This window comes from Pleurodeles waltl, chromosome 11, assembly GCF_031143425.1.
Source record: "Pleurodeles waltl isolate 20211129_DDA chromosome 11, aPleWal1.hap1.20221129, whole genome shotgun sequence".
Classification (NCBI taxonomy): domain Eukaryota; kingdom Metazoa; phylum Chordata; class Amphibia; order Caudata; family Salamandridae; genus Pleurodeles; species Pleurodeles waltl.
In genome coordinates this window covers 170253970-170277793 of record NC_090450.1, presented here as the reverse complement: position 1 = coordinate 170277793, position 23824 = coordinate 170253970, and the positions used below count along the sequence as shown (strand labels likewise).

The 23824-nt window shown below is 40.7% G+C and overlaps 1 protein-coding gene across 1 annotated transcript in view; it reads left to right on the top strand.

Moving 5' to 3' along the window:
* The window catches only part of SELENOT (selenoprotein T), a 96524-nt gene that overhangs the window by 32273 nt on the left and 40427 nt on the right, over positions 1 to 23824 (top strand). The window contains exons 2-3 of the mRNA XM_069213359.1: positions 4907 to 5017; positions 18969 to 19095. Coding sequence (XP_069069460.1) covers positions 4944 to 5017; positions 18969 to 19095 — 201 coding nt within the window. The 5' untranslated portion in view covers positions 4907 to 4943. The remainder of the gene's footprint in view (positions 1 to 4906; positions 5018 to 18968; positions 19096 to 23824) is intronic.

Genomic DNA, 23824 nt, shown 5'->3' with positions numbered 1-23824 from the left:
TATTTTTAAATAAATTCCAGTTGAAGTTCTGAAAAACATTGAGACAAGGCTCAGTTCTTGCTTTTTGTGTGGAAATATTATCAGATCTATTCAATTTGTTTATCTTTCTGATCCGATGAGTCTTAAGGCATGTGTTTCATAGATTGCCCTTCATTCGTAACTTTAAGGTGCAATTTTTCTTCTAATTTATTTTCGCAATACATCCCAAATAACCTCCTAGAGTTCAAACGTTTACTGAAACCTATGCTGTTTAAATTTCACCTCAAGTAGTTTGAGTGCTTTCATCCTCTAAATGCAAGCACCTGCATACTACTTGACCCTGTTTAAAAAATAATTGACATTTGTTGTCCGGGTTTAAACAGCTCAGAGCACATCTTTTGCTGATGTCCCATTTTTTTTTTTTTTTTTTTTTTTTTTTTTTTTTTTTTTTAGAAAGCAAAACAGACGGACGCTTTACTGTCATGTTTGTTATTTTATCCCAATGATTCAAAGTAAATCACAAGTCCTTAATATGAATAGTAGTTAAAATCCGATTTAGCCCTCATTGTTAAAAATGAGATCGAGTAGCACCTTAACACTGATGGACCCCCGACAATTCTCCTGAGATTGCGTAAGTCAAAGGCAATTAGGCAATCCTGTGACAAGTATAGCAGCTATCCTTCAAAGCAGACGAACAAGGTGGCACTGTTCACAAACAGTCTTTTATTTTTCTTAGGTTTTGACTCGGAGAGTAGTGAAGACGAACACCCAAGGCTTACTGTTGTAGGGTGCTGTGTTGTATTATGTCTAGTTCATGGAGCACAATTATATACATTGAATATTTTTCCAAAGTAGTGTTATACCTTTTAAGTAAAAGTCAGAACACTTTCACTTATATTAAGATAATATGCTCATTAATTTGAGCAAGCCGTACCTCACCTGCAATGTGTACGAATACACTGACTTAGGCTTAACCTGTTCTGTGCTCCACAGAGGTAGTCCTTATAAATAACATGGAAAACGCTTCAAATCAACAGAATATCATAGGCAAGTTCTTCAGCTCCTTTGAAAGACTAGGTATGGTTGTAAGGACATGCGTGTCTTTGGCATGTTCACCCCATATCTTTGGTCTGATGCTGATGGCTTTTCGACTCTGAGTGCATTGAGGCCTGCTAACCAGACCTCTCTGCCAGTGTGTTAACCCTATTTATATTGCATGTCCAATTGATTACACCCAATTGGCAAGACATGACTTACTTCGAAGATCCTAGTGTATGGTACCCAGGGCTGTAGCACTGTTTGTGCCACCCTTCGTACGACAATGTATAAAATGGCACCCAGCCTGCCACTGCAGACTAAGGGCAGCACTTGCACTGCCAGTTCGACTTTGCCATTTAAACTTATCGAAGAGCTGCCCTGTCACCTAACATTATTTGGAAGTCTCCCTTAAGGAAGTCCTATCTAGCCCTATGGCAGGGAGCAATATTTTGTGAAGTAAGGCATATGTTTTTCAGTGTGTCTCTGCAGCAACATATCCAAATTGTCGTTTAGCTGCTGGTAAAGTTGGTAGCCCCATTGGCTAATACAGGGTTACCACATGACCTCTCCACCTGGCTAACTTTTGACTGGGGCTACCAAACTGGTCCATGTGCAGTATCAACTTAATTGTGGCATTAAATGGGACCTGATGCCCAGATTGAAATTGATGTCACTATTAATGGTGAGCAGCTTTTAGAAAGTTGCCACACTGCTATGCTTGACCAGCAGCCTCACAAAGGCATACACATGCAGACACGTTTCTGACCACCCTGGGAGACGTGTAAAAACTCCCAGGCTCAAACAAAGGGCAGTGCAGCAGCAGCAAGGTGTCACCTCCTATGCCCATATGGCCACTCAAGGGATTAGCCCAGAGGCGAGCTTCAAAGGGGAAGCTGCCTTTGATCAGCTTCCTGGCTCAACACCTCTGAGCAGGTTGGCTTTTGTTTCTGTAGACAGTGTGGAGACAGGGCCAGAGAGGGAAAACGCCCCCAAACTGGTTTTACCATGGGCACGTTGTCACTAGAAAGGAGGGGACCCGGTAGCCCATTTGCTAGTGACTGCTTGGACCCCTTAGGACACTTTCTGTGATAAATGTGACAATCTTGGCATGTTGACCCTCAGTACTCCCAGACTTGGAAGGGAGAATGTGAAGAAACCACTCTGCACCCATTGGAAGTGCACAAAGAGGCTGTGATGATGGAGCAACTGCACCTGCTGCACTTTGGGCTTGTGGAGTTTGGACCTGCATGCCTGCCTTGGAGAAAAGTTGGTTCCCAGTCCGAAGCAGTAACTGACACCCCCCCCCCCCCCCCCCCCCCCCTGCCCAATGTCAGTTGGCTGATCTTCCAGATCTGCACTTGGGACATCAAAGCTGGAAGAGCCCAAGCTGAATCTCTTGCAGTCACTACATACATCTTGTCTCTACCGGATTCCATGCACCCCACAGAACAGTTCAGAGATAGCCGGAAAGATGCACTCGTTTCTGCTGGACCCATGATTGTTGGTTGTGGCAGGATTCATCACCCCAGGTGGGCACCAGCCTCCACCAAAGATTTGCATTGTGACCGCTGTTTTGAAAAAGCGACAGGATCTGCATCGGCAGACCTTGAAACCCTAAAAGAGGACTTTGTGGGATCCTGAGACCTGTAGATATTCACCCTCAATTTCCTATGGACCGAGGACTCAACTTCACCCTTTGGACCACACAGGATCAGGAGCATCCTTGTGTGTCTTTAAACTCTGACTCGGTTGCCCAGCTTGTGGCAGAGTTGTCGAACTAACTGTTTCAAACTTTTGAAAAGTTTCCCAACTTTTATTTGGCCAATGTATGTTTGCAATTGTTTTAAATAGTTATTTATTGCTTCTAAAATGTAATGTTGATCTCTGGAACCCTCCAGTGGATTTTGATAAGTAAAGTCTCTTTAAAAAAAAAAAGCTTTTTTAAAAAAATTAAATTAATTGTTGTCTTGTTCCTTTTGTGTCGCATTACCTTATTCAGTTGTTTGGTGCTGTTAAGTGCATTTACACATTGTTCCTTTCCTAAGTCTTACTGCTTGCAGCCACAGCTACCCAGGTATTGAGGTTAAGGTTAAGTAACCAAAACTTACTGGACCCAAGGCGGTATTTGCGAGTGTACTGTACGGTAAGGCTACCAAGCCATATCATATAGTGCCCCCAAATCCTCACTATGATACACGTTTTTAAAAAAAAAAATTTTTTTTTTGTATAATTGCAGTTGCTCTTCGCGGTCTAACAGTGTTATTCTTTTGTCTGTAGGTTGTCCAACTGAGTTCATATTATACATTGTGTTCTGAAGGTGCAATGGGCATGTATACCCACTTTGTTCGCCCTTGGGGCACAGTCTTATTAAAGAAGGGGCTGCAGACACTTGCGCGTCCCCTTCTGTAATACTGATAGCGATGGTGCACTTGTGCCAGCCCTATAGTGAGAAGGCGCGCTCTCATGCATGCAGGTGTGGCCCCATGAGAATGAGGTAATAATTTTGCCTCCGTGCCCCTGCCATGTTATAGATGTGGGCGCAGAAGCAAACATGCCCTTAGGAGGTGCACTGAAAGTATGTTACAAAAAGGTGTCACACTTTCAGTACGCCTTCTAAAGGCAGCCCTCTGGAGGGGAGAAAAGGGGGCCCTATAGACCACCCCAGATATACCCCTGCAGGCAGGTGCAGACACTGACTGCACTGGCCTGCGAGGGGAATCTCTCTCCTCTCTTCAAAGTGCTTTCAGCATGATGCTTGCACTGTGAAACAGAACGGTTTTAAATTAGCCACTCTGTATTTCTTTGAACACTTTGCCCAAGGACAGCATGATTTTGTTTCTTGTTCTCTTTCTTGACATAACTTGCATGATGCTGTTCTTTGTAAACTAGTGTTTATTCAACTAGGCATGTGTTAGGAACTCAAAGGACGACAACCGTACCAAATGTATACATTTCTACTGTGCTTGGTGTGTTTTTACGTCCATCCAGTTTAATCCCAAATACTAAAAGATAATAATTTCCTCCTCCCCAACATGTTTGATGGTGGAAACGAGGAGGGATGGGAATGATGTGGCACATTTGACGTGGATATAATTTACAGAGTACTTTTTTGATAAGCAAACATGAGCATTTCCTAATTATAAAAAGCCCTTCACATTCTAGAGGAAAGTGGTTTTTTGTGTGGTTTTTTTTTTGCAGTGCTACTAATTCTATTTTCTGGTACATTAACTCTGATCGTGTGAATTGCCCCAATCTCATATTCGAATATTGAAAGACAAAATAGCTGATGGCATTGTTTTATGCCACAACAAATGCAAGTACTTCCTGAGGCGCGGTAATTAACATATTCTATAGCACTTTAACTGATGGAAATTTTATGTGCCACACTAAACATGAAAGGTACGGTTCTCAGGCATCTCGTTTCTGTTTGCATGCATTGTGGTACAGGACTTCTGGTGGCATGTTTGTCAGCCCAGTAGGTCTTCTATCTTTTTGTTGCCGGTGCAGGTAGGATGACATTTTTTGCTGTAGTTTCTCAAATTGTTTGCCACGTTGTTTTGGAGGTGCTGATCTTTTCCTGTAATGTAATCATTTCATCGTGCTGGTAGGAATATTTCACCCTTTGCCATCACCCCTTGAAAGCTTAGTAAATGCAGCTTATTCTGTTCACAGTTGTCCTTTAGGTAGATTTACTTGATTAATCGTCATATTTTCCTCTCTTGAGAATTACATTGTCATCATGTATTTGCTTACACGTGGGCTACCGTAATTATGCTGATATTATGTTTTATGTTTTGTTAAAGATTTCTTCAAGAACCTCACTATAAAAGAAAAAAAAATTGTGTTTTTTTTAATTTATTTTTTTAATTGTGTTGTATCTTTCTTGCAGCGTGTCCTGAGGCTACCGGCGGGTGTTTGAAGAGTACATGCGGGTAATTAGCCAGCGGTACCCAGACATCCGCATTGAAGGGGAAAACTACCTCCCTCAGCCTGTTTATAGGTAAGCGCAAGAGCCAAATTGTTTCTGCTCAGCCTTGTTCTGAATACACTTATTGAGCATTTGTAGGGGAACAATGAGCTATCAGTAAAGTACACACCCCACAATTACACCATGAATGGCAATTTAACTCAGATGAATGGATGTCTTGAAATTGTGAAGAACCTTATATTTTGCTTGTATTTATTAAAAATAGTGTCCTAGTTCTAAAATACTTGTGTATTTTGTTTGATGTGATCACTGTTGTCTCTTATTTTTGTGTCTAAATTTTAAACCCATGTTTGTTAAGTCTTATTCTTGTGCTGCTCTGCTATGCCAAAGTCCTTTTATTTATCACGGTCAGAAACCCTAATCATTAAATTACTCTCATGCTGCTGCATTAGTCTTAATTTGGCAGACTACCGAAAGTTAAATGTGCTGGCTGCACACAGTAAGCTAGGTGGAAGTCGATACGCTCGACAGAGCACAATTTATTACCCAATACTAGAAATTGAACTACAAGACTACTATTTAAAACACATTTTGCAGAAAAAATATCCATGGAAATAGTGGCAGCACTGCTTTTTGGCACTTGTTCAAATGCCCAATGGAGTTAATCCATGGTTCAGCATTAAAATGATGGGATGTAAATTGATGGGTTGACATGCTTACTCTTTCGTCCTCCTTTTATCATCTTCTCAACTTGTAGGTACGCTGCACACTTATTGACTAGATGAGAAACAAATTCATTTTTTTCTTCGCAATTGTGGGGATCATAATTTACTTTTATTACGTTCGGCTATTTCCTTATCTTCTGCTTACAGTCATTACTTCCATCAAATTGTCTTCCTCAGCTTAGGTTGCTTGGCATGCAGCATTCTGATTTAAAAACGCCACGTGTTGTGTTAATAAACATTTGCAGACACTGGCCGTGTAACCTCCGTCTCTTGCTCATTGAATTTTCTTCCAGTGTGAACTGGTGCACACTATGTTGCCACCTGAATATGATCCATTCAGAATTACTTGGCGTGTAAACTGCCTAAAGGTGTCAAAAATACTAGAGGATATGTATGTAATTGTTAGGAACAGTCATGGTTCGCTTGTTCAAAGACTCTATGGTGGGTGTTAGTAGCAACCGGAAACTTTCAAGTATCTTTTGCAAGACTGTTCCCCCATTTGTACTGGAGAGCATGTTTCAGCGAGGTCTGGTTACTGTGGTATAGGGAAAGGATGTCATGCTCTTGAGGACTATTTGGGGCACACCCTTTTCTTACTCTGAGATGCTGATTTGTGAAAGTCTGCTCCTCCTCTGTGTGAAGAATTAGGATACTGCTTCACAGTAGGATAGAGCTAGTGGCTCCTTCAGGCTTTTTGCTGCAGCCCAGTAGCACCAGGAGGGCAAGCAAGTCTCCTTCCTTGTGCATAGTTCAAAAGGTCAGGTCTTGGTTTGCTCCAGGGATCCCACAGACTTGCACAGGCAGTGAAGCACAGCTCCTCCTTTGGGTGGTCTGTGTATTAGCCTGGCCAGAGAGGTCTTCCACTTCTGAGTCCAGCTCCCTTTCTGTTCAGATGGTATTTTCTAGGGAGAGCACCAATCAGAGAATACAGAGGGGAACAGCAAGAGGCTAGCCTTCACCTCTGTTCTGACGCACCATTTGCTCCAAGCACCAGCCCTTCTCACTCAACTGGTACTTCTTTTCCTCATTCAGCTACTTTTCCCTAAACTGACTCTTGCTATGTCAGCTGGACTTTTGGGGCTGGGCAACACTTCAATTTATCTCTTTGGCCACTTTCTGGCAGTACGTCTTGCCTGGTGAACAGTACAATGTTGTCTAATATTGGCCACACGAAAATAACGTGCCAAAAAAAGTCTACTTGAGACACTACAAATTGTACAAAATTAAAAAAGGGACTTGTGCTTTGGGTAAATAGCAATGACACATGGGAAGCGAATCAAACCATCTACCCTGTCTTAGGAAAGCACATAAAAAGGGCAATGTATTAAGTCTAAAATGAGTAACAAAATCTGTATTTAAACATTTTGAACAAGAGTCAAGTAAAGTTCCGGGCCCCTTGGATTGCAGGGTAGAACGGAAAACCACAGTCTGGAAAGATTTTTCCGTTAAATTACGCAGCCTAGCCTTATGTGTTAGATATGTATTTTTCACTGTGGCTTTGGGAACTGTCTTCTGAGTTATGATAGTATCGAGGGGTGCCCATTTCAGAGAACGTGTGTTTCAAGTATGAAAACCAAGGAGTTTGGAATACATTATCATGGGCCAGACAGTCAGAAGGGGTTTTGCAGAGTCCTAACTCTGGTTGGCACCATATTTTATACCACAATGTAATAGGGGCAAGTATAATCAAATCCTCAAAGTAATTTATCCCTAGTATGGTGTGGCAAATTATTTTAGCTGTAGTCCTTTGTACTACGAACAATTTTATTTAAAACAAAAAAAAAAAAAAAAAAAGATCTTCATTTATCTGTAATGGCAGAGAATGAATGTGTCTCCAGACACGAGCGCTTCATAAGGGCACTGCAGAACACTTGGCCTTATGCATGTGAATAAGTTCCTTCACAGGTCTGTATCAAAGCCTTGATGCAAATCTAAAGACTGCGCCGAAAGCTCCCTGAAACTGTGTGGCCCTAATGTCACATAGATAAGACCATTTTAACTCTTCATCAGAGGAAATGTACAAATAAATGCATCTTTTTACCCTACAGTGAGGCCCCAATCATGTGTTTTAGCTTTTGGTTTTTCAGAGCCATGAAACCATGGTGTAAGACTTGGTCATATTAATCTTTAGGTCCAACAGATTCATAAAGGAAGCAAAACCATCCAACAAAAGCTGTAGCTCTTTGGCCGTTTTAGCTATAAGAACTGCGTCATTGGTGTACAGGGACTAATCTTTTCTCAGTTTAAGACATATCCTTTACCACAAGTCGTTAAATAGTTACCCATACCACTTTATGTAAAGCAAAAATTAAAAGGGGGCGAAAATACATCCTCGCGGGACTCCCCAAAAAGATTTAATATGTGTGGGATAGTCTCCATCTTGTGAATATGCGTCCTCCCAAAAGTAACCCAATGCAGGTTACGCAGCTCAATCAAGGCTAGTTCAGCACCCATGGACTTCAACAAGTCCCACAATTTTGCATGATGCACAGTATCGAAGGCCCAAAAGAGGTCCATAAAAGGTATGTGGATGGCACCTTCCCTATCCTTCACATATGTCCCTCAAATCAACAGTAACTTAAGGCACTGCTTAGTCGTCGCCATGATAATTTTACTGTTGTTGAAATAGAAATCTCTGCTATATTTTAGTCACAAAAGACTAGATAGGAGATTTCATGCTGTAGGTCAATGAACCAAAACAAATCTGCTTTAAAGAAAACGTCGGAAGCATCAAATCAAATATCGAACAATGCACTATACATCATTATAAAACCAATGAAGACACACCATGATCAATGCGACCATTAATAACCACACCAGTTTATTAATAAGTTAACATTTATTTCCCCATATTAACAATGCTAAAGTCACGGATATTATTCTCAAGTTCAGTTGATACATGTAAAGAAACAAAGGCTGACTTAGTCGGCGAATTAACCTAAGCTTAATCAACGGAATGAGAATTATTATTTTAATAGAGAATACACAAAACCATAGCAATAGACTCTGAGTAAGAGAAATTGAATACATTGAATCAACCAACGGAAAAGTCAGTGACCATTCACGAGCATGAGAGTAACACCTCACTAACCTCTAATTAGCATTAACATGGTGCGCTTCACGCAAAAGATTTAGTAACCTGAATTTAGAAAACATCTAGCTATGGTGCTATCAAAACAGTAGCAGTTGGTACCTGGAAAACAAAAGACAAATACACAAATCAGATATTTACCCAATCTCTAAGGTAATCAGCAACAACTTCTACTTCATAAGGAGCACAACAGCGTCAGCATCCGGACAGGAACAGGGTAGGGATACGGTTTAGAGTTTGGACTAGAAGATTACTAAACCACCAAAGCATTAATTCAGTATAGAACAGACATAGTAAACTCAGAAAATAATAAAACACCAGATTGTCAGTAGACTGACTGGCAAAGCATGAAGTGTCAAAGTGACAGATCACAAATGCACAAAGTGAAGTTTCTGGAAACCAGGAAAGTAAGAGCACCAAACCAATGGCGACTGAACATTAAACTTACTAAACAATTTCATTGGATAAAAACATTATACAAGGAAAGAACACCCAATTACATAGACATCAGATATCAAGAATACAATAAAGTTTAATACAATAATTATTTGTAAGCCACTGATTGTCTTCTACACTATTAACGTAATTCTGACTTGTACTAAATGTATCTTGCACACTTCCTTCTCCGTTTGCATTCTGTGGATCCATTGTTTTAGCACCTTCTGAATGCGCTGTTGCTGGACAGTATTTACAAAGATATGGAAACATTTCCCTACACACCATTTCCTCAAGAGAAATACATAAGTTAGAAACCTAACTACAGACAAATATGCGAATTCAATGAATGAAGTCTGTTAAACAACGGATGTGAAATCATACCATTGTTTCAACAGTAAGAACACAAAGTATTAGATAACTTTGCCTTGTGGCCTTGTCTCCTTGAGGCCCAGCAGAGCACAAGAAATACTCCTATTATTTCAGCATTTATTTTAGCAGAGAACAGGTTCTTAAAGAGACATAATAATTTCCATGACATTGTTAATACAACACTAGAAAACCTGTGCAAGCCTTTCACTTGATGGCAGCCAATTAAAAGGGCACTTTCTGTGTTAATATTAATTTTTATAATCAAATTATTTCACACATTAGTACATAAGTATGTTTATGTAAAAGACAATTATTCACTCTAATATTTTTCAGCTCTCACACTGTCCTCTGCCCATTTCTCCAAATGTCGACAATAAAAGATGACCCAAAAGGCCACGTCGAGTACAGACATCAGTCGATAACGAGTGAAGATTTCTGTCTTCCTTTTTGAATATGGGGACAATAATTGCCTTTTTCCAGGAGTCCTGGAGCAGACCAGTTATGATTGTACAGAACACATTCATCATTAAACCCCCCATAAATCCACATTAGCTTTAAAAATATCTGCAGGAACACCATCGGGTCCAGTAACTTTCCCCGGTGAGCACTTATTAATGGCCTCTATCACCTCACTAGGATAAATTGACTGACTTAAAGCGTGGACAGATACCATATTTACATAATATGCCTCATCCTTATTTGTTAATACAAATTGGCCTTTGGACCTTATGCCCGAGACCCAGGAGAAACTTATTTATTTCACCTTCAGTCTTCACCTTCCGTCTGAGGAATGTGTTCTGTCCTCGGCAAAAGACATTCTGCATAAGCACAAGGCACGCATAACCAAAGTAAAATTACTGGGTGCTTTCAAATTGACTTTGCTGAGACCACATTCTCATTTTGATTTTAGAGGCAAGGGTGTCTTTTTGTTCTAGGCTCCTAGTTGGTGGCTCATCTTACTCACAAAGCTATAAATAAGAGAGAAGTCCCTCCAAGTGTCGGAGCAAGCGCTCTCCTCATGCCTCAATCAAGGCCAAGAAGTCTTGGTAACTTCCTTTGTGATCAGCCCATCATTGTAGTAACATCTTGGTTGCCCCACTATAATTCGTTTGGGGGTCATGGGAGGCATTCTCTTCACCATTGCATCTCTTCATTGGTGAATAAGTGCTGAGCTCTGTGTCTCGTACAGCCATGCACATCCAGGCCACCTCTGCCCAATTCACTCGTCTCTTTTTATGAGCAAAGAAAGAACTGGGCGACTAATTCATCTACTTCACTTTAATTTAAAAAAGAAATAAAAAGGCCAAGTGACCCCTTCATAAACCTTTGCAGTTTAAGTCCATGTCTGCATTTACAGAAGTTTAACATGCCTATTTTGGCTCAGTCCAGGGTATATACAGGATGTTTTTTTTTTTTGTTTTGTTTTTTTTTACCTGTCCTACAAGAACAACCTCTGTTTTACTAACTGAAACCTGAATTACCATTATAGAACATTGCCATTCTCTTACTGCAGCAAGTCTGGTCTTAACAAAGATATTGTCCCCTGTTGTTGTAAACTCTTTATCTAATTTTGCCAGATTACTTTTGTTATATAAATTGGTAATAAATTTCAGCCCTTTATATCAATTGTATTTCAGCAAAAATCACTCAAAAAATATGTTAGGTGAAATCTTTACATTATTTCACATATGCCAAATTAATAATTCTGATCTGTGAAACATAACCGCATTGATAGACATACTGTTAATGTTTTTTTTAAAGTTCCAGGGACTGAAAATAGACCTAGTACAGCGGAAAGTAATATCTTGTTATTTTGTTACACTGTTAATCTTAACCCAGTGAACCTGCATGAAAATATCCTGTGTGTTTTTTGGTGGTAACTTGGCTTTGTAACCACCTTCTTCAGGACAAACACTAAAATCACTAACACTTTGAAAAAAAAAAACGTTAGTTCAAAAATAATATCTCCAGGAAATCTGAGTGGATGTCTGGAAAAGAGCATATTTCTGGTTTTAATTTTATAGATCACATATACAGGCTTTACATAAAAATTATATTAACAAGAGTCCCCGTCCCCCCCACCCCTCCTTCTTCACTTTGCCTTTAGTGTGAGTGTACAATCCTCTCCTTTAGAAGACCACTTATGCTTATTCTTTATGGACCATTACACACTCTTATTGGTGTCATGCTTCGTCAGATCCCTAAGATCTATTAATGTACCAAAAGAAAGAAATCGGATATTACCTTGGCGTGAACCCCCCACAATTGTGAAAAAAGAAACGATATTTGAAATACAAAGTTTCCATGTGGTAAAAAGAATAATCCACCAAATACTCGCTGCAGAGGACCTGGACTGTGAAGGCACAGGACTTTGCTAATTTTGTAAATGCGAAATTATGATTGCGTTGCTCCTTGTGATTACGTTAATGAGATATAAAACATACTCCCTAAAAGATCACTAAAGACAAAAGAAGCACAGAATCCAAAAGGGTCACCAGACCTCAGAGTATCCACAAAACACAGCTGTACCTACTCTTCTGTCTTTTTTACACAGTTCATTATATCACAATAGGTATTGCTTGTCTTAGGGGTAGACAGTCCTATTTGTGTCAGCAAATAAAAATGTCTTCAGCTCCCTTGACGGTTCTCTTGTACTACGATATATGAAACAGAATAAATGTTGTATATTTATTTCATTCTTTGTATAAATTCTGTAGAATTCCAATAGTTGACTGAGAATATAACTGCTTCTTCCAGTGGAGCCTGATTTACACATAATCTAGGGCCCATAGTTGTGCTACATAGTAATGAAGGCTCGGTGAGCCCAGGCCCCCACCAGTAGTGTAGAATACGAGTCTTCTGTGGTCAGGCCAGGACCTTCACATTGTTTAACTTGACTGGACCTGGCTGACGGTAGAAGTAGAAATATTTTCCTGTGACTCTGAGCACAGGAGTTGATGGAGCAGTTAGACCATACAGGATGGCTTCTGCTTGAGTGTCCGGAACCTGCTTTCTGAAAGACCACGTGTTGGAGTGATTTCCCTATGTAAAAGCTGCTGGGAGGGTCCGAGAGACATGCATGCACGCCATTGTCACAAGGTTAACCACAATAATAGAAAGTTTGTTTTGCTCTTTGAAAAACAATCCTTTGTTTAATGTTTAATGCACCACACAAGCAGGCCACGTAAGTCATCTCTTGTCAGTCGACCTGCTCGTATGACCATGACTGGGTCCAACAAATAATTTGGTGAACCTAGCGTCCGTGTACCCAAACCATTTTGAAATACTAGATGGGTCTAAATAGGCTAGAAAACCACTATCTGAAGTCTAAAATTTCAGAGAAATGAACCTTTCTATCCAGGATACATGTGAAATAATTCTATAAGTATTTCTAATTTTTATCAAGGGGAAGCACCGTTGTAAAGATACATTATTCTTTGAATACTCTGAAATGGCCTTAAGACCTGCGCCAAAAACTAATTATCAGTAAATACAAAAAAGCCAGTGCAGTCCCAGAACTATCTCTATTCCTTCCAATAAGGTACTTTTTATAACCAAAATAGTTTACTTAGTTACTTTATGACCTAACAAAGATTCCTTGATTTCTAATAGTATGATCCCTCAATACCACAGTTAACAAAACTTCCAACTAAAGTGTTCATTAAATTACTAATGGACATGTCTTTGCTTGAAATGACCTCCAGATTGCAGTACAACACTCACAAGATGTATGGTGAATGCCATAGATGTGGCACTGGCACTGACTCTGATAAAAAGGCTCGGCCACGCTTTCTCCCCTTTATAAAAAATAACCAGCCTCACAGTCCTCAAACAAAACAAAAAAACATGCAGCGTGAGTTTTCATTATGTTGTTGCTAGCTTTATAATCCCTTCATGGGTGTGTATAGAGACTAGTCACGTCACCTTCAAACAGGCTTGTATGACTCTGTAATTGTAAAATATCACACATGCAGTTTCCCATGCCAGTGCAAGACCTGATATTTGATGTTTAAAATCACTTCTTCTCAGAATAAACTATCCTGAAAGTTCTCCATACGGTAACGGCTGAAATGCCTCGCCTTTTCCCTTGTTTCGTCTTTGATCTTGTGAAATGGAAATGGAAGTGAAAGAGAGGGAGAAGCAGAGCGCAAGTCCTAACAAAAAAAAAAAAGGAAAGGGTGGGGGGTTACTAGCTAAGTCAGCATGCAAGTGACATTGTGGCGCATGATGTCACGGCACAACATCACATGCAGTGGCATCACAGGCCATGACCTCAAAGGAAGTGACATTTAGCAGGTCTATCGTGAGTACATTTGAGAGCCTTATGATATTTAACAATTCGGTTTTGCGTTGGAGTTGTGCCCAAAATGTGTCGCAACACTAATGCAAAATGTGGACCTCTACTTGCACATTTAGTTTTTTAAAACGTTGCCATAAAGAAATTGGCAACAAGGAGAAACGTGGCAGAAAATCTGTTCTGCTTAATTGTTTGCAAAGTCTGCATTTTGAAAACTCTTATGGGATTAAGACACCTGCTACAGAGATCATTGTGTGCCCAATAAATCTCGGAGAACAATAATAATGGTAAAATAACTCAGGAGGGTTAACACATTCGCTGGAGAGTTCTGTGTTTCGTCTCGTCTCAGCTATAAATCAAAGTAACATAGAGAGTTAATGTATCTCCTGCAAAGCACATAATCTAGCGTTCAGGTGACAGAATTTTATTTTATGTAGCGAGGTAAGTGTGTTAATACTTTTAACACAAATCATTTTGTTACTTGCAGTTCTTTAATTATTCTTCTTCTAATATAGCACAGTGAGCTTTGAAGGACATGAGACTCCTACATTTTGTAAGCCTCATTGTCTTACGTGACACATCCTGTACATTGATTTACACATTTATGTGAGTTATTGTCAGTGTATATGTTTGTGTGATGTAAAGCACTCTGACACCCTCCATTGGGATGAGTAGCACTATAAAATAAATAAAATAAAATAGATTTAAATTGTTATTTGTGTAAATACCGGGACAGACAGCACATCTGACATTCTTACAATGAATTCACATTTCTTGAATACAGGGACTGAACAAAGTCAAACCCATGCCTCTCTTATATACTTGCAAAGTAATAACAAGCTGCCTTTGTTTCCCTTCCATTTTATTTGCATCTTGGTATGAGGTTCCCGATAGTTCCCAGACAGAAAACTGATGGCCCCTTAACTTTGGCCATCGTTTTGGGCCCTGCTCTAATTTAAAATAACAGCTGCCTGTACGTTGCTGCTCGGAAAGGAAAGCAGACCAGTGCAGGCGCCGCTAAATGTGTCCCAGTCATGGAGAATAACATTGGGAGTTTAGCATATTTCACTGGGGCCCAGTTTCTTGGGAGGGTGGATGGTGTCCACCCTGTGAAAATAGTGGGTGGGCATAGTCTACCCACGTGTACCCTCGACTTGAGCCCGGAGAAAAGCCTTCCAGCTGCTTTAAAAGTATGGCTGTTTTTCCTCCCTATAGAACAAAAATAGAACCACCACTATTTCCCTTACACCGTCCATAAAATATACGGCATGGTTGGTGTTGGAGAGAAGAAACATAGAAATACGGCTATGAAGCATTTGTATTGAGATTCTTCCATCTTACTGAGGAAAAACCTGTGTGGTATTTGCTAATATTTTGTTGAAGATGTAAAGTTGTGCTAAAATGACTCTAAGTGTATAGATATATAAAAAATAAATTAAAAAAATGGCACCTACAAATAATGCTATTGTGCCCCGATCATAGATAGGAAATGAAAGAAAAAAAAAAACAACAAAGGTATCAATCAAATAGAGACAACTGATATGTACATGACCACATATTTAAAATGGACCCACTGTCGATAAAGTCTCCACTGTTGAATACTGAAGAGAAAAGTGTATCTGTTCAAAAAGTGGTACCAATGAGAACAGCTTAGAATTAAGAGATAATGGAATGCCTCCTTTACTGTAGGAAATGTATATCTGCTTAAAATTGAATTAATCAATTAATATTTTTTTGGGTAATTTCCGGTCTGATGTTTTTCATTGAGACCTCTAGTATGGGCCCGTAAAGTTAAAGTCCAGTATAGTTCTGTTAGAAATGGGGTCTTTGGTTGGCAGTCAGGTTACCTCCTGTCCAAGCAAGGACCCTCACTCTAGTCAGGGTAAGTCACACAAAATCCAAATTATCCTGTGCCCAACCTCTGGCAGCTTGGCACTGAGCAGTCGGGCTTAACTTAGGAAGCAATGTGTAAAGTATTTGTGCAATAAATCATGGAATAACACAGTATAGCACCACAAAATATGCCACACAGTGTTTAGAGAAATGTATATTTATCTGGATACATTCAGGTCAAAACGATCAAGATTCAATAAGTATATGTTGAAATATCACTGTAAAAATGATATAAAGTGTCTTTAGTCTTTAAAAAGCAACAAGTCTGTCTTGCAAGCAAAAAGTACCTGGTTTGCATTCGAATTCTCCGCAAGGGACTGCAGAGGAGGAGATGCGTGAAAAACTGATGAGTCAGTGAGTTTTCATGCAGGGCAGGCTTTGCGTTGATTTTTCTGGCGCGTAGACTGGGATCCTCTTCAGGTTGCGAGTTTTTCGGGCGCCCCACCAACGATGCGTTGAAATCCTGGGCGTGCAGGACGAAGTCACAGGGACTGCGTTGATCCGGTGGGCGATTCGTGGAAATTTCTATCGCACTGCAGGTGCTGCGTCGATTCCTCTCAGGAAGTTGGGCTGCGTTTTTCCGGCTCGGCTTTGCGTCGATCCAGTGGACCATGCATTGAATTTCCGGCTGCAGCGCTGGTACTGCGTCGTTCTCCTCTTTGGGGAGTTAGGCTGCGTCGTTCCAGTTTGGTGTGCAGTGATTTTTCTCACCGCGATGCAGGCTGTGCGTCGATTTTTCGCCGCACGAGGAGTTCTTTTGCAGAGATGACGTCTTTTTGGCCTTGAGACTTCAGGAAACAGGAGGCAAGCTCTATCCAGGCCCTCGGAGAGCACTTCTCAGCAGAGCCAGAGGACCGCAAGGCAGCAAGGCAGCAGGGCAGCAGTCTTTTGCAGAAAAGCAGTCAGGTGAGTCCTTTTGGCAGCCAGGCAGTTCCTCTTGGCAGGTTGCAGGTTCTGGTTTAGGGTTTCTTCTCCAGTGGTATCCTGTCCAGAAGTGTCTGACTTCAGAAGTGTCTTGTGAAGTAGAAAAGTCTGGGTTGGTAGGGTCAGAGACCCTGCTTAAATACCCAAATGTCCCTTTGAAGTGGGGGAAACTTCAAAGAGTGGCTTAGAAGTGCACAAGGTCCCCTTTCAGTTCCATCCTGTCTGCCAGGATCCCAGTAGGGGGTGTGGCAGTCCTTTGTGTGAGGGCAGGCTACTGTCCTTTGACCTGTAAGTGTGAGGCTGTCCACTCTCCCAACCCAGGAAGACCCAATCAATATGCAGATGTGTGCAAGTGTGACTGAGCATCCTGTGTTTGGGGGTTGTCTGAGTGAAATGTACAAGGGAGCTGTCAACTAACCCAGCCAGAATGGATTGCAAGGCACAGAATGATTTAAGTGTAGAGAAATACTCACTTCCTAAAAGTGGCATTTCTAGAATAGCAATATTAAATCCAACATTACCAATAAGCAGGATTTTCTATTACCATTCTGACCATAATAAATATGACCTGATTACTCTTTTCAGATCAGAATCTACCATTCAAACAGTATATGAGGGTAGTCCTAATGCTATCATATGAAAGGAGCAGGTCTCACAGCAGTGTAAAACGAATGTATGAGTTTTACACTACTAGGACATATAGAACACACATGTTCATGTCCTGCCTTTTACCTACACAGCACCCTGTCCTATGGGCTACCTAGGGCCTACCATAGGGGTGAATTGTATGTAGAACAAAAGGGGGGGGGGGGTTAAGGCTTGACACTTACTTTTAAATGCCAACTCAAAGTGGCAGTGAAACTGCAGACACGGGCCCTGCAGTGGCAGGCCTGCGACATGGTTAGGGGGCTACTTATGTGGGTGGCACAGCCAGTGCTGCAGCCCACTAGTAGCATTTAATTTACAGGCCCTGGGCACATGTAGTACACTTGACTAGGGACTTCCTAGGGACTTACAAGTAAATTAAATAAGCCAATTGGGTATGGGCCAGTGTCACCATGTTTTAAGGAGAGAGCATATGCACTTTAGCACTGATTAGCGTTGGTAAAGTGTGCAGAGTCCTAAAGCCAGCAAAAATGAGGTCAGAAAAAGAGGAGGAAGGCATAAAGTTTGGTGGTGACTCTGCAGAAAGGCCATTCCCAACAAGTTCCCTCTTTCAGTTTTTTTGGTGGCATTGCTCCTGATTCACTCTATGATAAGCCACTGTAGTTGTTTCACCATGGCCCATCTGAATACAGTGTTGAACTATCGGTGAATTCTGTTTCTTGGTGCTTGTCCCTGACTTAGGTCCCCCAAATCTGAAGTGCATCTCCCTGCCTATTTTTCAAATTTATCCCTGTCACTTGGATATGAAGAGCTATAATATTGCTGGTTCTGCAGTTTGTCATGTTGCAGTTTTGCCACCTATCTTTTATGTTCCCAGTAGTTTGTAACCATACCCACTCAAATTCATGGCGAGTCCTACATCTGTGATTACCCATGACTAGTTCTCATCCCTAGATGTATTTCTGGTTCATCTTATTCCAGCCACAGGAACGTTATTTACCAGTTTAACTGGTGTCACATTGAAAGGCAGCCAAGGCCTCAGCACTTTGGTGTCCTCATCTCGGGGTGTTAAGAATATGGCAGTTCATTTAATTCCTGGTGGAGTGGCAAGTAACTAATACCTGAAGTTCATCTCTCTTTCTGTTTCGTTTCACTGTTGAACATGGACTCTCGGAGGTAGAATTTGGTCCTTTTACAGTATTGTCTCACTAACCGTTTCGGATCCCCAGACACAACACGTTTTTTTTTTCTTTCAGATCTACAAAATTCATAAGATAGTTACAGGAGATAAACAATTTTTCCTTAGTCTTAAAATGTGGATGAAAGTAAGATTACAACCAGAAAAGGAATAAATAAAGCAAAATTATCAAATGTTTTTAAAGAGCAGGCTGATCACAAGGTGTGGAGCGTTGGCACATTCTATGGCAAGATTATTTGTAAATCCTTGAAGGTTTGAAATCTCCTAAAGCCAAGTTTCACAATTTAGAGCCGGAGTTCTGGCTCTTATTCCATCTATGTTGTATTATCACCAATGCTCATTACCTGTTGTACTATTGAAGTCTCCTCTTTTGTGGCCTCCTCTTTTGAGGCTTTCAATGTATTGTACTTTTGAGTGAAACGTGATCTGCTTCATCAGTGATAATTTAATTTTCTGCTGGATTTCTTTTCTTCTCCTTACAGACACATAGCATCCTTCCTGTCCATTTTTAAGATCGTCCTAATTGGCCTAATAGTTGTGGGGAAAGATCCTTTTGCATTATTTGGCATTCAAGCTCCTGGACTGTGGATTTGGGGCCAAGAAAATAAGGTATAGAAGACATTTTAATACTTTTTTTTTTTTTTTTTTTTTTTTTTTTTTTTTTAAATATATAGAAACGTTGACTTCTCTGATATGCTGAGTTTTTGGTTGTCTGGTGGGGTTTGGGAAATGAGATTGTCTGTTTGAAACTTATAAAATATTGGGAATTCGGCTGTTGTATTCAGTGTGTTATTTGACACAAACATTGGTGGTTCTCGGGTGTAATCTTCATTTTAGATTGTTAGTTTTGATACTGTTGAACTACAAATAGTGATAATCTAGATGCACAAGTGTTTCAGAGTGACATAGAAATGAGTCAGTCCAAATTTGCCCAAAAAAAGCTGTGATACAATCAACTGTGAAATACTGTAACAGAAGCAAGCGTTTTAATAGTCGTTACAAGTAAACACATTTTCAATCCTTGTTCTCCCTCCTTCACTACACTCACGCAGCTCTGACTTTGATAAGCGTGCGTGATGTTTAAACCCTACATGTAGCTAAAATAAGAGAGCTCAGTTTAGAGAGCTCATCAGTCGGGGGCATTTTGTACAGGTTGGAATGTAAACTCGGCCTGGGATCCCTCATGAAAATATGAAGGGGCAGCATTTTTCAGATTATATTTTTCAGTCCTTTATGCAGTGCAGGCGGCTCCAACTAATTGTGAAAGGTGATTTGGAGAGTACGGACTAAGAACACAGAAATGAATCCGTCGATGTTTTTTTTTTTAGAGTGGAAACGTTTAGAATATTTACGTTGAATGAAAAAATACAAAAGTAATAAATTGGGCAAGGTTTTCTTTTTACATTATTAACATCACTATTTTTTCCCCCACATTAAAATATGAACCTGACGGTAATTCCCTAACTGTATCTATCTATGCTTATTTTCCTAAACCTCTAAATGTAACGGTAGAGAGAGACACCACCTAAAGTTACCCTACAACCGAAACTAGGCTATACATTGCTGCTTACCCTAGTGCTCGCTAACAGACATTTTCTTAGCCTATCCCTGACCTTTACTGTAACGTTACATGCACACTATACCTACACCTGGGCCCATAACATTCTGTCCATACCTACTTACAAACTATTGCTTCCCTGACTTACTTCAAGAATCTTTACACTGATGTTAACTCCATGCCCAGTCTTATTCTTTCTGTCACTGTAATCCAAACTTTTTTCTTTCTTAATCTTTTTATAGCTTTTTTAATAACTTTTTTTTTTTTTTCATTTAACTTTTTCTTTGTTTATTTTGTCACTTTTTTTGTCCCACTTTGTGTCAATTGGCAGTACCTTTTAAGGTCTCAAAGATAACGGGTTTCTTTTTTTATTTAGCGGTTTGTTTAATACTCAGCCGAACCAGCAGTTCTAGGGGTGGAGTTCAAGAAGAAGACCACATCTAGACCAGCCGATTTGAAGGATAATGTTCATTACGATTTTCCTCTTACCCATTTTATAAACCACTCATTGTGGTTGTAAATTGAATATGCATGCGCAAAACAGTTATTCGTCGGGTTTGTTTAACCTTTCCTGAAAAGCGAATTGCTTGCGATTTTGCACTCAACCTGTCAACAAAAAATAACGGAAACTGTGGTGGACTAGCATTCAAAAGTGCACGTCTGCATTGGTGTAATGATATCTGTTGCAATATAGGGCTTTTTGGTTAGTGGCGTGGATGTCACGACTGCACGGTCAACGAGATCTGCTCTGTCCGCTTTCGCGGTAAATAGGATTTTGGTCATGGACGTCATTAAGGGGTGGCGAAGGGGGTCACCTGCGACCCCTGGCTTGCTCCTTGCGACTCCTGGCACTGCCTCTGCGACCGCTGCCTCAGAGGTGGCAAAATGAACGTCAGGCAAACAAGGGCAGCTCCGTAACTTTGTGTTTTTTGTCAATTCTTTATCACACTAATCGTGAAATAAATTTAATATTCACAATTAGTGTAATAAAACATGAATTACAATTTGCTGGAGTATGACCCTGCATTTTGGTGAGTTGCCGTTTATGGGTTTGGTGTGTGCCTAAGCGAGCAACACAATTGACGTTAACCAACATATTTTCAGTACTTAAAAGGGTTCTAGCCTCAAAACCCACAAATAAATGTGCTTTCTGGGCGGGTAAAAGCATATTTACCTCTCGTGGGCAAGGATCCCGTGAATTATTTCCACATGAAATGAGCAGCACCACAAGCTGTTGGTTAGAATGGTAAACATTTACTAGTGTAAGCATCAGTACTCGTGTGTAGTATACCGTTACTCTCCCATTAAATTCATCGCAGCAGTGCTGAGAGGCGAGGTACTCTCCCTTTCAAGTTGAAGTGCAGGTACTCCGTATCGGGACAGTACCTGTCCATTAAAAGCACGGTTTGTAGTATATAGATGCATCCAAGCAGTTTCGGTCTGTTTACGCCTCCTCTTCATCCGTGTAGAATTGCAACAAAAGGTTAAAAGTAGACTATAAATGTTAGCTCTTTGAAATGAATGTGTCCTAACCTGTGCCTCGCAGCAGTGAGGCATGCACTAATCCATCATGGAACACTGAGATTTACAATCATTAAGCTGTTATATTTGCCGCCAAAAGGCTGGTCGGTGCTAGCAAAAATATATATTTTCTCATAAAAATAATGAGCATTATTCATTTCTCTCTCACTTGTTCGTGTCTACTTTGAAGCATTGTGAATGTCTTGTGTCCTCTTTCACGACTTTCTTTAAACGGAGACACCTCAAATTAATATGTGGGCATTCAACTCCACATTTAGGCCACTGTAATGTGACCAATTAGAAATCCCAAATATGTTTGCACTTGATGTTCGTCTGTGCGCTCCGCTTTGATCTCCAACAACTGGGTCTATGAAGCATTGGCAAACTAACTGAATTTTTAACTATCGGCCCAGTAGGGAGCTCTCTGTTCATATACTCAATTCTTCTACCTGTGGAAAGTATTCTGTAAATATGAGCTGAATCAGAAGGTTCATTTAGCTACTCCTGCTTAGTATAACAAGTGACAAAGCTAGCAGTACTGTAAGCTTTACTAGTACTCTTGCTCAGGCTAGCCCTCTTATTTCATTTTCCTGTGGTTATGAATAGTTTTCCTGGGGCTGTGATAAATACATTTGAATTATTTGAGATTTTAGTTAGAAATGATTTAACGTTTTTTTTTTTTTTTTTTTTTTTTTAAATTAACGATATTAGAATTTCTGCCACTATCCACTTAGTTCTTTTCATCTTACTGAGTTCTTTTAATCTCAGTTTTATCGACAATTTCGGACCTTTCTATCCCCAAACAGATTTCATTGGGAGTCCTGCTCTAACTCTCGATCTCATCCCAACCCTCTTTTGGAGAGACTCGCACCACAACTAGTTCGGTCCTCTGCGTCTATCTTTGAAGTGCTCACTACCCATGACTTTATCCTCCCATTTGATGCTTTTCAAATATAATTATAACCTCACCACTACCAGTGAAGCACTTGTCGCATGTAAACTTGATAAATTGTTTTGCTGACTGAATATGTTGTGGAGCATGCTGGTGAGAGTGGAGGAAAAACCAGCATTGGCAAAGCCAGTGGGTTTTGCCTATGGAAATATTGGCTTTGTCAATGTATTGAGAGTTCAGTAGCAAACACCAGCTGTCTGCAGGCTGCGTATAAAAAGTTAAAGATCCCGAAGTTCCTGCCCACCCAAACAGAAAACAAATAAGATGGGTCTTGCCAGAGATGCCCTTCTTAGAGCCCTTAAGTTGTACCATTGCAGACACAGTGCTATTGGGCTGTTGACATTCCAAGCAAGAGTGATGGGCAAGAAGCTGTAGCACAGCTCCAGGTCATTGTAGGCCAGGCATTCGAGTGCTGGACTGCAACATAGCTTACTGTCACTGGGGACAAGGTATGCCTCTGCTGGGCTTTCACTCAACTACCCAGTGTACTCTGGGAGTTATTGTTTTGTTTTGCTTCATCAGAATGAAAGAATAGGAAAATAATGGTTTGCACTAGTAAAGCTGATCGAGGTAACAAGGAGCAGGCTGGGTGCCAACGAGAGCAGTTAGGAGGGGGTTGAATCATTGAGTTAAAAATACATTCTTGGGCAAGGCATAGGGTACATCAGGTGCAAAGCAAGATGTAGAAGTTTAATGTATCACTAATGCACAGCATGTATTTCAGTGCGCTTTGAAGAGGCTCATCTTAAAGGGGGAGATTTTTTTGGGGGGAGGGGTTACAAGACATAATCAGCACTGCCTAAGTAGAGACACTTATCAGTGGAAACGAGCATGCATCAAATCAAGGAGACCCAGGGCACATGATGCATGCCAAGTCACAAAGCACAAACTACTATTTAGCATGAAATTGAAGCCGCATAACTAAGAAAGACACAAGTCCTCGTAAAGAAATTGGAAACGTTCTCAAGCCCTGCCACTTCCTATTGAGCTAACATGTAATGGGCACAAACACTAGCAAGGCTGCCTGGGAGAGGAGCTGCTCTGCTGTGAGTGACTGCCCCAGCACCACCAGCCTGCCACTGAGACCCTCCTCAAGTCTCTGCTTTCCTACACCAGGCACTCGCCTGTCCAGCTGCATCAGTCTGGACCCCAGAACAGTTGCAGAAGGAATACTGAGAAGGGCCTGCTCTGCCCCGAGGATGCAGAGAGACACCCTCCTTCTGTGACCTCCCAACCAGCCATCACTCTCCACTTGTCTCACTTCCCTCTGGCTCCTGTCTGTGCTTACGTCTTTGCATAAGGCCCTT